Source organism: Parathielavia appendiculata (genome assembly GCF_033297405.1).
Source record: "Parathielavia appendiculata strain CBS 731.68 unplaced genomic scaffold N657scaffold_69, whole genome shotgun sequence".
NCBI lineage: Eukaryota > Fungi > Ascomycota > Sordariomycetes > Sordariales > Chaetomiaceae > Parathielavia > Parathielavia appendiculata.
Genome location: NW_026944288.1, coordinates 1 through 15,564, shown reverse-complemented (window position 1 = coordinate 15,564; position 15,564 = coordinate 1). Strand labels below are relative to the sequence as shown.

Here is a 15,564-nt window from a genome sequence, read left to right as displayed (position 1 = left end):
CCCGCCAAAACCACTTGGTGATTCGGCTTCGGCCGGCCGGAGAGGGCACTCGGCACTTCCTTGCTGCTTGGAGGATTGTAGATAGACCACAGTTCAAAGCCACGGCTTCCCTGGCCAAGATCCATCTTGGGAAACCACACCCGGCCCCAGTTCTCCGACGCTTCAGAGTCACACTGTCCGGTTTCAAACCGCTTGCTGATGTATATCGCTGCCCGGCCCTCGAGTTTGAACACAAGGTGGTATTGTTGGGCAGCCAACAGTTACATGCTCAAGTAAGCTTAGATCAACCAAATGGTATTGAACAGATTGAGGTATGAAATGAAGCTTGAATTGGAGTCACGATTCCAGAGTGACCACACAAATGAAGGATCAAGATAGTGGGTTAGGGTGCCTCAGAATGTCCCTTTCTTATTAGAACAAATTGTCCTCTCTAATCCTCCCAGGGGAATTACCCCCTTATATAGAGACAGTGTGCCATGATATGACGTTTATGTCAGGAACTGCGTCATTGTGATGGATCTGTGTTGACTGAGAGTCTCGCATTGAACATCAGTGCTCAGTCCGTGAATCTTGGTGCCAAGGAACCCACTCAGTTCAACAACACCGGTGTCGCGGGCCGACTGAGGTCTATAAAGTAGGGTGTTGAATTCCATATGTTCCGTCATAGCGTGGCACAGGAGAGGTCTGGGGGATGGTGCGATTATGGAGCTATTTGCTCCTCTTCTAGAGCCTTCTAATGCCTTCCTGCGTTTAGCGAGTGCTTTATGTTTGTTGTGATCTCTCACGTCACGCTGGTCGTGGCTGCTCCACTCGTCGCGTAGGCGAACATCGAGGGCACCTCGAACGTCTCCACAGTCTAACGAATTCCCAAAGCATCCGCACCGTAAGCCAGGACAACGTCTGCTCTTCCTGTCGCAGCCTCCGACCCCTGTCACTAGGGCTTGGATATGGTCGCGGAGGGTGTCGACCCTTCGTCGATGTTGTAAGGGCTTTGTTTGGTCAGTTCCCGAGAACAATCAGATGTGGTCCTTCCGGACCTCAGATCGGATCAATGCGCCGCGCCCCGCAGTCGGGCGCCTGCGCTGCGTGAGCCCGAAAAGACCCGCTAAGCTCGCCGAACGCCAAGAAGTACAGTAGGAAGGAGAGAGACTTTTAGTCTCTAAAACGAAGCTGACAACACTAGATCAGCTGACCAACCCAACTACTCATCTGGCCCTTAGTAGCTTAATTTCAGGGATATACGAAGCCAAAATCTGGTATGCCAAGGGATCAGAAACTGGGTGCCTCTGTTAGTGCAGTCCGTTTCAAAGAAAACGGTGAAGCCGGCTATGCCGCAGGCTTCTGCAGCAAGTGCGGCAAAGCGGCCAATCGAGCACTGCATTCGGGCAGCCTTCGGGCACAGCCCCGCCCTACGCAGCAGGTGTCTCGCCCCACTAGGTTGCCAGGTCGAGTTCGAAAATATGCCAAGTCCCATGCCCAGCCGCAAGCATACGACGCCACGTCTGCTGGCTGTCTCGTTGTTCTGCACCTTTAGACAAAGTTATACTCAATGCCAACTTCTTTCAGCCTGCTGCAAAGGAGGTTTGTCGTAAAACTACTTTGCAACATTAGCAACAAACACGATGAGTACCGCAGTATCTCTTAGGCGCAACAGGTGAGCGCGGACCTTACGTCAGCGGCACTTGCCACCTCGCAACTGCTAATTCCATTTACCCCGCCCCACACGCAGTGACGATCTATGGAGCGACGCAGTTGCGCAGCTCAATGAAGAGCTGAGAAATATCATCGACTTCGACCGTCTGGGAAAGCGAGAGATCGTTTCCGAGCTGCTCAAACAGGCAAATATCAGCATCCAGCACTGCGAAGACAGAGCCTGGACGTTCGCGAGGGGGAAGAGCGGCGAGACGGTCATTGTTAGAGACGTCCTCGGCAAAGTAGTGAAATGGATTGACCACTTCAAGCAGATCGGAGACATTGCAGTACAGTATGATCCTGGCCACGCCGCTCTGCCGTGGGCTGGCGTTCGGTTTTTACTCGAGGTTTGTCTGCTGGGTGAATTCTGGGTGAGAAAGTCCGCGTTGACATACGGCAGATCGCCACCAAGGATGTCAAGACCTTCGCTTCCGTTGTCGAGCATATACCGTTGATAGCGGAGCTCATCTGTCGCAGTGCGCTTATTGAGGAACTCCTACTGCGGTCCTCCCTATCGCCGACGGCGGACGAGCTGCGGCAAGCGCTGGTCCTCCTCTACGTGAGGGTTATGGACTATCTCGCTCGTGCGAGGGCATACGTTCTTCAGCGTAGTGCCAGTTAGTGAACGCCCAGCTTTTAGAGAGAATGAAGCTGATTCGTGTAAAGAGCGTGTCCTGAAAAGTTTTTCGCTGGCAACCTCAGATCTCGACGAGTCCTTCAACGCCATCGGCGGTGCCCAGGAAAACGTTGATCGGTGTTTCAACTTAGCAAGCGTTCAAGGTCAGCTACGTTGTTGCCACGTCTGTTGTCGTGTATCTTCGCACCCTTGGGACTTTGCTAATGTGGACAACGCAGCCAATCTCGAGAGACATGAAGAGCTTAAGAGTATCCTCGCAAATTTTCAGGCTCCATTGAACCGCTGGAGCGAGCAGTTGACGAAAATCACGGACGATCTTGACGGTGAGTTCCGGCTTCCAGCTTCGAGTCGGTCAGCTGACGACTCCCAGGAAAAAAGAGAACCGATGTTCTGCACTGGCTGTCTGCCGAGCCATACCTCCAACACCATGAACAAGCGAAGGAAGGTATGCTCGAGGGAACCGGGCAATGGCTTCTCTCGGACCCTGTCTTTTTGAGATGGAAGGGAGAGAGTGCCTCCTCCATACTCTGGCTTCACGGCATTCCGGGGTCTGGTAAGAGCAAACTTGTGTAAGTGCTCGTGCTCGCCACATTACAGAGAGATTAAGAACCTAAACGAGTCAGGTCTGCTGTCGTTGAAGACGCCCTGAGAGCATACCTAGATAACCGGGGGCCCCAAAGTCCACCTCCAGCGTACTTCTACTGCTCTCGCAACCCCGCTGAACCCGGACGTTCCGATCCCAAAGAAATCCTAGCAAGCATTGCTCGTCAGCTCTCTTGTGTCGGACCCGGCCTTCCACTACTCCCGCCGACAGTGGCAGAACATAGAAAGCGCGAGAGAGAAGCCTTCGCCAATAAGTCACTACGGCTCCAAGAGAGTCGTGATCTTATCTTACAGTTGGCCAAGCACTACCCTGTGGTAATCATCGTGATAGATGCCCTCGACGAATGCAACCCAGCTACGCGGCGCCAATTCCTGATCGCAATGGAGTCTATCGTTAGGGATTGTTCCAGCCTCGTCAAGATATTCGTCTCTAGTCGTGACGACCAAGACATTGTCTACAAGCTCCAGGATTACCCCAATCTTGAGCTGTCATCAGACAAGAACCGGGACGACATCGCCAAGTTTGTTGAATCCGAGACGAATTCCATGATCGAGAGCGGAACTATGCTGCGATATAGCACAAGCAAAGAAGAACTACGGCAGAAAATCATCAAAGAGGTCACCAGCGGTGCGCACGGCATGTAAGTCTGTTCCCGAACTAATGAGGGTATGGTACTGAACAGCGCCATGGCAGGTTCCGCTGGGCTGCCCTGCAGCTGCAAGCATTGTGCGACCTTAGCTCCGATGCCGCGATTCGCGAAAGGGTAGGGCGTCTACCGCCTACACTTGAAGATCTTTATCGGGAATCCCTCGAGAAGCTCAACAACTACCACGCTGAAGCCGACCGCAAATACGCAAGGCGTATCCTTGGGTGGCTTCTCTGTGCCCGCAGAAAGCTCAGCCTGGATGAATTTCTTACCGCCGTCTCGATTGCGGTGCCATCAGGCGGTCTTCTACCCAAAGAACAAGTCTTGAGGCTCTGTCACAATCTCGTCATTTTCGATCAGGCGCTAGACACCTTCCGTTTCGCACATCTCTCGGTCCGAGAATTCTTGGAGAAACAGGCCGCATATGCTCCCTCTTTGATCAACGCCTGGGCGGCAGAAGCTTGCCTCCTGACGTTGATTCGTCGCGTCGACAATAAACCGTCAACTCACCTCCCTTCAGAGTGGCAGTATCACCTTGACCGGACCAACAGAATGGCCTCGTACGCAAATACATATTGGGCGCCACATTGCCAGGCAGCCGCCTCGCAAAGAAGTCGAATCCAACTGAAAACACTCTTATCTGGCTTCATGTCGAGCACAATAAGTCCGCGATCACCATTCTTTCTATGGACTATGCAATTGAACGATCTCTCATGGGTTATCGACTTCGAGGTTTGGGAAAGACTGCAAGATTGCCGCAGTACGCTGCAGCCTTCACCGATATTCACCGCGTGTGCCTTTGACATTTCTGAAGTGTTTGAACAAGTCAAAGATGGCTTCGTGGATGCTAGCCTCAGAAACGCTACAGGCAAGAGTTGTCAGCATATTGCTGCGCAATATGGAAGTTGCGGGGTACTGAGGATACTAGTGGCAATTCAATCAATTAAGATCACCGGGGAGGTGGTCAAGGCTGCAGCCGGGAATTGGCGGAATGGGAAAGAGGTGATGGCCCTTCTCCTTGAGAAGCGAGGAGACGAGGTCAAAATCACAGAAGAGGTGGTCAAGGCTGCAGCCGGGAATCGGCGGAATGGGAAAGAGGTGATGACCCTTCTCCTCGAGGAGCGAGGAGACGAAGTCGGAATTACAGAGGAGGTGGTCAAGGTTGCAGCTGGGAATGGGGGGAATGGGAGAGAGGTGATGGCCCTTCTCCTCGAGAAGCGAGGAGGCGACGTTAAGATCACAGAGGAGGTGGTCAAAGCTGCAGCTAGGAATGTGTGGAATGGGAGAGATGTGATGGCCCTTCTCCTTGAGGAGCGAGGAGACGAGATCGAGATTACAGAGAAGGTGGTCAAAGCCGCAGCTAGGAATGAGGGGAATGGGAAAGATGTGATGGCCCTTCTCCTTGAGAAACGAGGAGGCGACGTCAAGATCACAGAGGAGGTGGTCAAGGCTGCGGCCAGGAATAGGAGAGAGGCGATTGCCCTTCTCCTAGAGAAGCGAGGAGACGAAGTCGAAATTACAGAAGAGGTGGTCAAAGCCGCAGCTAGGAATTTGTGGAATGGGAAAGAGGTGATGGCCCTTCTTCTTGAGAAGCGAGGAGGCGACGTCGAGATCACAAAGGAGGTGGTCAAGGCTGCAGCTGAGAATAGAGGGAATGGGAAAGAGGTGATGGCTCTTCTCCTTGAGGAGCGAGGAGACGAGGTCGAGATCACAGAGGAGGTGGTTAAGGCTGCAGCCAGGAATCGGCGGAATGGGAAAGAGGTGATTGCCCTCCTCCTCGAGAAGCGAGGAGACGACATCAAGATCACAGAGGAGGTGTTCAAGACTATAGCCGGGAATAGGAGAGAGGCGATTGCCCTTCTCCTAGAGAAGCGAGGAGACGACGTCGAAATCACAGAGGAGCTGGTCAAAGCTGCAGCTAATGTGTGGAATGGGAAAGAGGGGATGGCCCTTCTCCTTGAGAAGCGAGGAGACGACGTCGAGATCACAGAGGAGGTGGTCAAGGCTGTAGCTAGGAATGAGGGGAATGGGAAAGATGTGATGGCCCTTCTTCTTAAGAAACGAGGAGGTGACGTCAAGATCACAAAGGAGGTGGTCAAGACTGCAGCTGATAATAGAGGGAATGGAAAAGAGGTGATGGCTCTTCTCCTTGAGGAGCGAGGAGACGAGGTCGAAATTACAGAGGAGGTGGTCAAAGCCGCAGCTAGAAATGAGGGGGATGGGAAAGATGTGATAGCCCTTCTCCTTGAGAAACGAGGAGGCGACGTCAAGATCACAGAGGAAGTGGTCAAGACTGTAGCCAGAAATCGACGAAATGGGAAAGAGATGATGGCCATTCTCCTCGAGAAGCGAGGAGGCGACGTCAAGATCACAGAGGAGGTGGTCAAAGCTGCAGCTAGGAATGAGTGGAATGGGAAAGAGGTGATGGCCCTCATTCTTGAGAAGCGAGGAGACGACGTCGAGATCACAGAGGAGGTGGTCATGGCCGCGGCCGGAAATGAATATTGTGGGGATAAGATCATGGCATTCCTTCTTCGCCAGCGGCTATCTTCTGTCAGGGCCTCTATTACGGCGGAGGTATATCTGACTGCATCTGCGTGCGGCCAGCTCGCTGTGCTTGATCTCCTCTCTCGTCATTTCAGCCACTGTCCCATTAAAGAGGAACTGGTTACAACCGCCAAGTTTTACCTGGCCGCCAAGAACGGAGACATTCGGTTGATCAAGAACTTCCTGGATAAGAACATCTACCCGGATACAGCCAACATCAGGGGGGAGACACCTTTATGGATTTCTGCAGCAAGGGGTCACACGGCAGTCGTCGACATCCTTCTAAAGACGCAGAAAGTCAATGTAAACACAAGATCTGTTTCGGGGAGGTCACCAATCTTTTGGCCATCTGCCCGAGGTTTCGACAGAATCGTAGCCATGCTAATAGACGCTGGAGCACGCGCGGACTTCGTCGACGAAGAGGGGCAAACGGCGATATCGATGGCTAGGAAACATGGCCACTGGGGTATTGCCCATCTCCTTGGTCGACTGGAATCTGACGAAGAGGTGTACCGGTCGGCCGATAATAAAGAGAGCATGTCAGCGACGGGAAGAGAAAACCAGTCAACAAAGGGTTTTGTCGACAAGTCGACCACTACAACCCGCAGTTGTAGACGAGTTTATTGGGCTCTGGGGACTCTCAGCGCTTTGGTGTTATTCCTCCTCGTCGGCTTTCAAGGAGTTCTGAAAACCTGTGAGTCCAGCAGGAGTTCGCCGGAGGAGGTGTGAAGAAGCCGGATCAGCTTGTCCTCTGTTTCTGGGACGTCAAAGAGTGAATGAAGGCTGCCCAGCGGTAATGTAATTGTCTCTTTTGGACTGGTACGAACTATAATTGCTCTGTTTTCGATTTGCTATACTTTAACCTGAGCCGGCTCCAGGCGAGAAAGTCCATTTTGGAGGATTGAAGGAAGTGATGCTGCCTCGCTTGGCATTGCGCCTGTTACCTATGTAGGAGGATGCCGCTCCCTTCGTCGTGTCTGGCCCGATGCTGCTGCCCAACCGCGTAGGCAAACTTGTGCCCACTGCATTGAGGCCGACAATCGGTGACTTGAGGGCCGCGATTCAGCTGCTGCGCCATGGAGCCACACAGGTCGTCGTCCCTGACTTGTCGATCGGCGCTGCACATCGAAACCCTTGCAGACCTGCAAACCATCACGAATTTCTCGTGCTGTCTTTGTTTATGTACATGCAGCAGAGACGGCAAACCCCTTGGCCTTGGATGTGTTTTCTGGTTGCCTTCGTGTGCCCTGCCTGTACCTTACGTGTACACTATACCTTATGTGGTGCACGGTCCCTAGCAATGGATGCACTGAGGCTCACAGGCATATGAAGTCCCTATATGCCAAACGGGACTTCTCTGTATAATTATCAGCCTTTGCTACGGCGAACCAAAAGGGTCAAGACAAGCAGTTTTTTATCTCCATCGGAAACCGGCTTGTGGCGACTTGATCAAGCTGAAGAACATGCTCGACCAAGAGATGAGGGTCGCCATCCTCAAACTGGCTGGAAAGACGGGGAGACGAAGGGATGGAGAGCTGTTAGGTAAAGAGAGCTGTTAGGTGAATGGTTTAACTTCTGCCGCGGGATGCTGAAAGGGCGTTCACACGTGTATACCATGCCATGATTGGGCTGAGACTCAGCTGAGGTGGTCCATGCCTCGCCCCGTGAGCTTGCCTCCACATACCCTATCTTGCGCTCGGACTACCTCACTTGCATACAACCACGCACGTTGAATCCTGATCAACGATCGATCGACCTTGGCTGCACCAGCGATGGCTTTGAAGACGACCTCTGGCTCGCCGGCTTTGCCCGCATCGCCTACCTCTTCTAAGGACGAGCGTCACGCCGAGCTGGTATCTCACATTTTCTTTTGTTTCGTGTCGTTGTGCAGATGGCGATTGCTGACACCTCTTAGGCTTGGTTGGAGGTTTCCACGATTGACGAGATCCTCGACTTATCGTTACCTCTCGCCAACTCGGCACTGAGTCAATTATCGGCTTCCACTGGCAGGCGAGCCAAGTGGACGATTTATCTGAGCAGCTGGACGCCCGGCTGGTTGAACTCGACCACCGAGCATCCGACGGTTCGAATACGACTACGAATTTGAGACGGTATATCTCGAAATCATGAAGGTGATTACGCGTCTCCTCCTACAGTTCAGTTGCTATCAAGTTCCTTTAACTGTTTTGCTTGCAACTTATGGTCTTTACAGCCAATATGGCCCAATCGTACTAGAGCACGGACGACAATCGGGGTGGGTGTCTGGGAGGGACAGTGCGAGCCAATGTTTATTTCTCGAAGAGACGTAGCTACTACCTAGAATCTCGACGCAGTGGCCCTTGAATATCCCTCGAACCCATTCCCTGACACCCCGCCTTCCATCACTGGCCGCCACCGTCTGCCTTACTGCTGTTGCCAACTCGGTGACCCAGAATGCGCCGAAAAGCGTCCGTACGCTTCTCGTGGCGCTCGTTGATCAGAGTCTCAGCCTCACTATCTTCTGCCCAGAGCTCGGTCCAGTAGCAAGGAAACCGCTGGCCGGGTCTCCAGACGCGGCCACAGGCCTGCTTCGAATCGGACTCGACGAACGGCAGGTCGAAGAGGATGGCGTGGTTCGCCTTCTTGAGGCTATCGAGACCGGTGCCGCAGGTGCCGACAGTGGCAATGAAGAGCGTGGGCTTTGCCGGGCAGTCGATCGGAATGTCTCGGAAAGCACCCTCGATGGCCTTCTTCCCGTCCGCGGTAGCTGCCGAGAGCACCATGACAACCTCCCACTCGCTCGACCAGTGCTTCTCCGCGTACGCGGCGATGATGAGTGCGACTCCCGGACGCGAGGCGAAGACGCAGGCGTGCTTCTTCAGTGGCGCTTGGCCGGCAATTCCCGTATCGCCCATATCCACGTCATGGAGAGGCTGCTCCATCTTTCCGCTGCCGCGCGTGATGACGTCGATGTATTGGCCGACAACGTGGTTGGCGCGGCCCTCCTTCGTAGTGATGGCACCTTTATCGTGTTGCTGTTCAGCCATGCGGCTGGGTCCGACGAGATATCGTCGGGCAGGTCGACGATACCTGGAAACGATCCGAGCCAGAGCGTCCGCATGAATGACTGGCGAACTGAAAGAAGCGATCCCGCATCGCAGCGTTAATCGCGGGCGTTTGTTTCTCAAACTTGGCGCGGGCCTCCTGGCTCCATGCGGTCGTTAGCAAGCCCATCTTGCGCAGGAAGTCCTCCTGCTGCGCCCTAGAAGATCTGCAGGGGATCCGTTCGTGGTGGAGTGGCGGGAGCGGCAGCAGCACCTGACCGTGGAAAAGGTCGGTTGTCGTGCGGAGCGTCATGACTCGCCCGAGTAAGTCGGAGCACGTATTCATGGCCTCCTGGTATCTGTCCATGTCTCTCGGTAGGCCGGTCTTCGTAGCAGCGTCAATCGTCTGCGCGGCGGTACAGGACGCGGTCAAGTCGTCGGGCGGTACGATGAGCGACAGTACCTCTTTGAGACTTTGCTGTAGCGATACAGAGATCGGCGTGGCACTTAGTACCGCCAGTTTGAAGCGGTTAGACGGGCCGACTTGGCTCCGGAGCTGCTGCAGTGTCTGGTAGACGACAGTCGAGGTACGCTTAACAAGGTGGAACTCGTCTAGGACGACGAACCTAGGGGCCACCGCCCATGAGGCAAGGTACAGCCGTAGCGACTTTCTCTGCTGCTGCGCCAAGTCGTAGGCCCGGGCAAAGCAGTTGCGGCTACCGCCCTTTGACGAGAGCGATGCCGGGCTGCTACCTACGACCACGAGCCGGTGCCTGAGAAAAAGCCGCTGCGCTTGGTTTGCTGTATACCCCATGTCGGAACCCGAACCCGGGACAAGCACAGGCGATGCCCCCTGGTGGCCCTTCTTGGGTAGAGCGTAGACGGGTCGTGCACCCAGGAAATGCGTCAAGATGTCGCTTTGGATGTCTCGTGAAAGGGTGGAGCCTGTGCTCAGGTCGACAGTGTCTACGAACGAAAACCGTTGACGGCTATGGTGGCCGTTGTCCGATCCGGGCCGCTCTACCTCCTGCTCCAAATACCGCTTGGCCTCCCGGGCGAACTGGCCGGCAACGCTAGACGGCGTGAAAACGAGCGACGGACCGGGTCCCAGCTGCCGGGAGATGTCCAAGCTGAATGAGTCGGCTACGCAGCAGCACTCGATGCTCCATGGGTTGCCCGAAGGACAGGGTCCTGTGACACCCTGGGGATTATGCCGGCGATGCGTAGCGACTCCCGCGTTGTCGGTCGCAGTGGCGCCCCACTCCTGTCTAACCTCGTAGTAGTTGAGTTTCAGCGGCCTTATGACGGCGACCGCAGCCAGGCTGACGATGGTTTTCCCCAGCCCAGTGTCGAGCGCCACGATGCCGCCGTTGAAGTGACCGCCAAAGCTCCGCTCCAACAGCGCGTAGACCGCCTCCATCTGGTGAGGGTGAAGGCACAGTGTCGTTCCGGGCAGCTTGACGCCCTGGTCGTATGCCGTGTGTGGTTTGTCGTGACAGAAGAACCTGCACGTCCTCTCCCAAATCTCCGAATCGTCAGAAACATGAAGAACGGCACGGAGATCCCGTAGCGGGTTCATCTCGTCGGGAATCGCGTCGTTATCGTCTGCCTCGCTGCCCTGGCCATCTTCGTCCAAGCCCGACTCTACTTCGTCGCGCCCCGTGAGGGTAGAACGCCGCTCGAATAGAAACTGCACATCCGAGTCGTCACCTGAGTCCGTCGGCGCGTCTTCTTGTTCGCCTTCCGGACGGTACCCGTCCCTGTCGTCGTTGTCCTTGTTGCCGGCTTCATTCTCGGCACCCCTCGTAATATCAATGTGGGCAGCCTTGGCGTGGATGGGCACGGCCTGTTGAGTCGCAAGCGGTTCATCTCTGGAGCAATCCAGGCAATCATCGCTCTGGCGATAGCCTGCACCCTCCCGCTCGAACATGATAGTGTTATTCATATTACTGGCCTTGGCTGCAGGGCTCGTCTCAGTCATTGCACTATCTTCCCCCGCCCTCTCGCACATGGTGGCGTCGACTGCATTGCTAATGCTAGCTGCAAGGCTCGTACCGGCCGTTGCAAGGTTTTCCCTCTCTGGCTCGGACGTAATATTGTTGCCTGCATCGCTGGTCTTGGCCGCAGGGGCTCGCCTCGGCCGTCGTATGAACTTGACCCTCCCGCTCGAGTACGGTGGTGTTGTCAGCATCGTTGATGTCAGCTACAGAGCTTGCCTCGGCTGTTGTGGCCGAGGAGACATTCCGAACAACAAGCTCGAGCAAGGGAAGATTCGCGCTCCCGTCCTATCGGGTAGCTGCGCACTTGTCAAGGTGGAGAAGGAGAACCCTCAGATCACCGGCCGATCCGATGTCATACCGACCCGAGGCGATGCCGTCGCCTAAGCCATCCTCGCAGTCAGAGGCTTCGTTACAACCGTTGCCCATCCCAGGTTCACCGCCGGCCGCCGGCTCCACATGCGCCGCCAGAACTTGCGGCGGAACCTCAGCATTGTCGTGCTCTGCGCTACGGGCGACGAGGTCCTGAAACATTTTATCGCAGTCGACGTATTCGGGCAGTAGCTGGTCGCTAGTCGCCGCCGCCGCGTAATTGACAACCCAGTGGGTCAAAATGTCGGCGTATAGTGTCTGTCGGCTACCGTCGGGTTTTTCCTTTCGCAGTAGGACCTGGACATCCCGCAAATTGACGCGCCTGGTAGTTCTTTCTTGGCCCGGCGAGCACTAATCTCCAAGCGTCAGTCGTCTGCGCTTCACGTCCTCCTCGTCTATCTTGTGGGTCGTGCCAAGACAGAGAGCTGGCAGCAGCCGTTTTGCAGCTCCGGCGCGCGGTCGATCGTCCATGTCGGCGGGCAGGTGTTCCCAACGGTGGGAGTGGTCGAGTGTATATGTGCGGTAAGCTGTACCATCCCTGTAAGCGTCCGGTTGTCTGTGCAGGACTTTATGGAGGCTCAATGCGTGGTGCTTACCAGGCACCGCCGCTTGCCTCGCGCAACAGGTTGGCTAATGGTGAAAACTGCCGCCCTTTATAGGAAGTGAATCGCGTGCTGGCAATCGGCGGGGTCTTCCATGCCGAGTGCGTCGAGGTGCGACGACTATTCGAGTCGGTCAGTATGTCGTACAATCGCAATCCTGAGGAAAAATGTGCCGAATGATGCTCGTAGCTCAGCTTACCTAGTCCCCGACCCTCTTGCGACCAGACCCTGTGCAACCCTACGCGCTCAGCGGGTAACAGTGGTATGGATCTCAGAAAGTCGAAAACAGAACTCAACGCGGCGATTGAAAGATGGGCAGAGTCCAAACCGAGGCTCGGTTGAGGGTTCGAGTGGGGTCTGTTCCAAGGCGGGAGGGCGGAGAAGGTAGGTGTCAAAGGGCCCAATAGAAACTGGCCCGTGCGGACAATCTTTTAACATCAAAATCTGGATTTAATTTGTTGCGGGTGACCACGTGACCCCGTGGCATCCCTCTTCCATCTTCCATCCAGCCCACCTGCCTTTGTCGCAAAGTAGCCCCAGTCATGGGCTATGCTGCTAGTGTCTGGATGCATGCGCGCAGGGAGAAGGCACTGAGCTGGCCGAACAGAGTGCATAAGATCGGGGCCCTAGCCATCATAGGAGATGTAGCAACGGCGGTTGCAGTAAGTGGAAGCAAGTATCCGGCGGTACAAGAGCGGCATGCGCTAGGAGCCATTAGGCTATGGATCAACATTCATACACTGCATAAGACATATCTCTTTGCTATAAAGAAAGTCCGGGCAATAGCAAGATTCGTCACCCTACTTCAGCTCTGTCTGTTAGATCAATTCAACCACTATACAGCTCCCTCAAGTGCATCACCGCTTACATCATCTCGCTCGAGCCAACTGGCGATGGCAGGCACCTCGTTTATGTCACCACGCATTCTGAAGGACTGGCCGTATTGATCCTCGTCCAGAAACAGGGCGAAGCACTTGTCGAATGTCTGAAACGGCGGAGCCCTCTTGTCTGCTCCGTCTCGGACGATAAGCTCATGATTACCCGGCCCGCCGCGGTCGCCCTCGCAGTATTGTTGGAAAAGGGACGTGGCCGCGCGGTGCGTTACGGAGGCGGCCCCGATGTCGCAGGGTATATACGTTGGGTGGCCGGTGGCTTTCCAAAAAGGACGTTCGTTTTGGGTTGGCAAACGCAACACCCGGTCCGGGGACACGAACGGGGTCTCGTCCGGCGAAACATCGGGTGAGCGCTGGGTTGAATCAGCTGAGTCCAACTGCAGTCGTGCACCAGCGGAGTTGTTGCGTGTTCGTTGAGGGGGCAAGGGGGGCTGAACGGGAAATGCGTGTGGCTGACCCTTTCGCCAAGAGAAATATGGACTCATCCATTCATTTGCTGATCTGCAGGCGACATTGGAGCCAATCAAAGAGAGCTATAGGGACACTTAATTCAGGTAGCTTGACACCATTTGAACTCAAACATAAGGGGGGAGGCGCTACGTCCGATGCCCAATCGAAACAGCCAGGGCAGACTGAGCATCAGGCAGCTAATTGAACTGCCCAGCGCACCTCCCCTTCTTAGCCAAGCAGCGGGTTCTTGTGATGACTAAAAGCGGTTCCTGGCTCTGAAATAAGGGACTTGGTAACGCATATCTTGCAAGGAGTGCGTGGCGCAAAAACTGGCTCATGTCTACAGGTGGCTAGGAGCCAGTTCTGGAGGCTGACGGCATGCCGGATAGGTCGAGGACGGCGAAAAATACGGCGGAAAAAAACAGCGAGAAGAATAGTGAAAAATGCAAACACTGCAAGAACAATGGAACAGCAACCGAGGCGTGGGCAAGAGGAGACGAGAAAGGGTTGCCGTTTCGGGCCAAGCCCGCCCGAGAAATTTGGGAAGCCATTTCTGGCCTTAGCCAAGACAGCAGTTCACTGTCCTACCTACCCCTTGCTGCCCAGGCCAAATGGTTGCACTGCGAGACCTATAGCCGGTCACCCTTGCTGTTGCCAGAGCCGGAAATGGCTTCAGAAGGCCACAACCACACTGCATGTTCATGCTCCACTTATATTGGCTTCAGGTTTCGACTCTCTGTCTCTGTGGGGCCCGCTTGGTATGCTTCCCTCTCGGCGGCTAGCGGTGCTCGATTCTCTGTAAGGCGCTGATTCTGAACCTAGAGAAGCCGGAGGATCGGCTCCGTTGGATTGCACCCTTGCCCGTCCCCGCCTATGGCGCCGTATAGTATCTCTTCAAAGCTGTTTCCCCGGTGCCAAGTCCCGTAGGGGATGTCGGTTGTAGTTGTCAATTCTCCCTTCTCAGAAGGTCGTCATCACTTAGGTATGTACCTTTTCTACCACTTAGGTGCGTACACTTTCTGACATCTAGGTACGTAGCTTTTCTGCCATTGAGGTACGACTCTCTTCTGCTATCTAGGTACGTATCTTTCTGCCATTGAGGTACGTACCGTTTCTGCCATTTAGGTACGTACCGTTTCTGCCACTGAGATACGTACCTTTTCTGCCATTTCGATACGCACCTGTCATCTGCCTCAACTGCTCCCTGAGCTCTCGCCAACGACCATTTGCACAGTGTATTCCTTTACACACGACCACCGCCATCACACTTTCATGTTCACACAGCCTCAACCAGCAAATTCTGTCTTAACTGCCAAAAATAGGACGCTGAACACTTGGAGAACGTAGCCTCCCAAGTTGATCTGCTCACAGATTAGAGGAGAGGTATGGGGTAACGTTGATAGAAGAGAAACATAGAGGCTTCGAGCAAGAGGCCAAAGGCCTTTAGGTTTAGTACCTCGGTGTCACAAATGAACCAACGAGAGTCAACAATGGCGGCTTACTTGCAGAAGCCAGTGGGGAACGTAGGACGTTCTGAGCCAATCACTTAAAACCAATCGGAACGAGTCCTAGAGGTGCTCCAGAGAGCTCTCAGGAGCATGAGAGAGCACCAGTGCAAGGCCGATCAGAGGGCGCTCTAAGAGGCTCTTGAGAGCACCATAGAGCATTGGCTCTAGGTGGCTCTAGAGAGCACGAGAGAGCAACCAAATGCATCTAGTATATAGTCACTCGTTCTGGAGGACTCTGGGAGTTCTCCAGTAAGCAACTCAAGTGCAAGATTGTCAGTACCCTTGGACATTGCTTGTTGTGAACCCTTTGGCTTCACCGAACCTCACCCCGTTGTCAAGTATAATCTTCAGGAGTCCCTTTCAGAAGTTGGGGCTTTGAGATTCGTCACATGGCAGAAAGAGTACATATCTAGATACATGTGCTCACTAAGGTACGTACCCTTTCTGCCGGCAGAAAAGATACGTATCTAGTAGTAGTGTAACGAACACCACCCAAGGTGTTGGAAAGCCAACAGCCACGAATGTGCCGCACCGTAGTAGTTGGGTACCAAAAGGATGGGCAACCACTCAATTGATGATGATGTACCTGTCTG

General features: G+C 54.4%; 5 protein-coding genes across 5 annotated transcripts; 2 read left to right on the top strand and 3 right to left on the bottom strand.

Moving 5' to 3' along the window:
* Positions 1-311: 311 nt before the first annotated feature.
* Positions 312-700, bottom strand: N657DRAFT_651718 (uncharacterized protein). The gene has a single exon (XM_062794212.1). The coding sequence runs from the start codon at positions 663-665 to the stop codon at positions 489-491; it is 177 nt and encodes a 58-aa protein (XP_062641804.1). The 5' UTR covers positions 666-700; the 3' UTR covers positions 312-488.
* An 879-nt stretch (positions 701-1,579) lies between these two features.
* Positions 1,580-7,016, top strand: N657DRAFT_606807 (ankyrin). Its single transcript, XM_062790230.1, has 8 exons — positions 1,580-1,654; positions 1,730-2,039; positions 2,093-2,309; positions 2,359-2,472; positions 2,548-2,652; positions 2,700-2,898; positions 2,953-3,573; positions 3,627-7,016. Exons 1-8 carry the CDS (start codon positions 1,623-1,625, stop codon positions 6,853-6,855), a joined length of 4,827 nt encoding a protein of 1,608 aa, XP_062641803.1. The 5' UTR covers positions 1,580-1,622; the 3' UTR covers positions 6,856-7,016.
* A 779-nt stretch (positions 7,017-7,795) lies between these two features.
* On the top strand, positions 7,796-8,447 carry N657DRAFT_651713 (uncharacterized protein). Its single transcript, XM_062794211.1, has 2 exons — positions 7,796-7,979; positions 8,042-8,447. Exons 1-2 carry the CDS (start codon positions 7,899-7,901, stop codon positions 8,231-8,233), a joined length of 273 nt encoding a protein of 90 aa, XP_062641802.1. The 5' UTR covers positions 7,796-7,898; the 3' UTR covers positions 8,234-8,447.
* A 60-nt stretch (positions 8,448-8,507) lies between these two features.
* On the bottom strand, positions 8,508-11,989 carry N657DRAFT_638334 (uncharacterized protein; the record flags this gene model as incomplete). Its single annotated transcript, XM_062791584.1, has 4 exons — positions 8,508-9,195; positions 9,242-11,314; positions 11,508-11,869; positions 11,903-11,989. 4 exons carry the CDS (start codon positions 11,987-11,989, stop codon positions 8,508-8,510), a joined length of 3,210 nt encoding a protein of 1,069 aa, XP_062641801.1.
* Positions 11,990-12,845: 856 nt separating this feature from the next.
* N657DRAFT_443033 (uncharacterized protein) lies at positions 12,846-13,595 on the bottom strand. The gene has a single exon (XM_062787395.1). The coding sequence runs from the start codon at positions 13,496-13,498 to the stop codon at positions 12,956-12,958; it is 543 nt and encodes a 180-aa protein (XP_062641800.1). The 5' UTR covers positions 13,499-13,595; the 3' UTR covers positions 12,846-12,955.
* Positions 13,596-15,564: the final 1,969 nt, after the last annotated feature.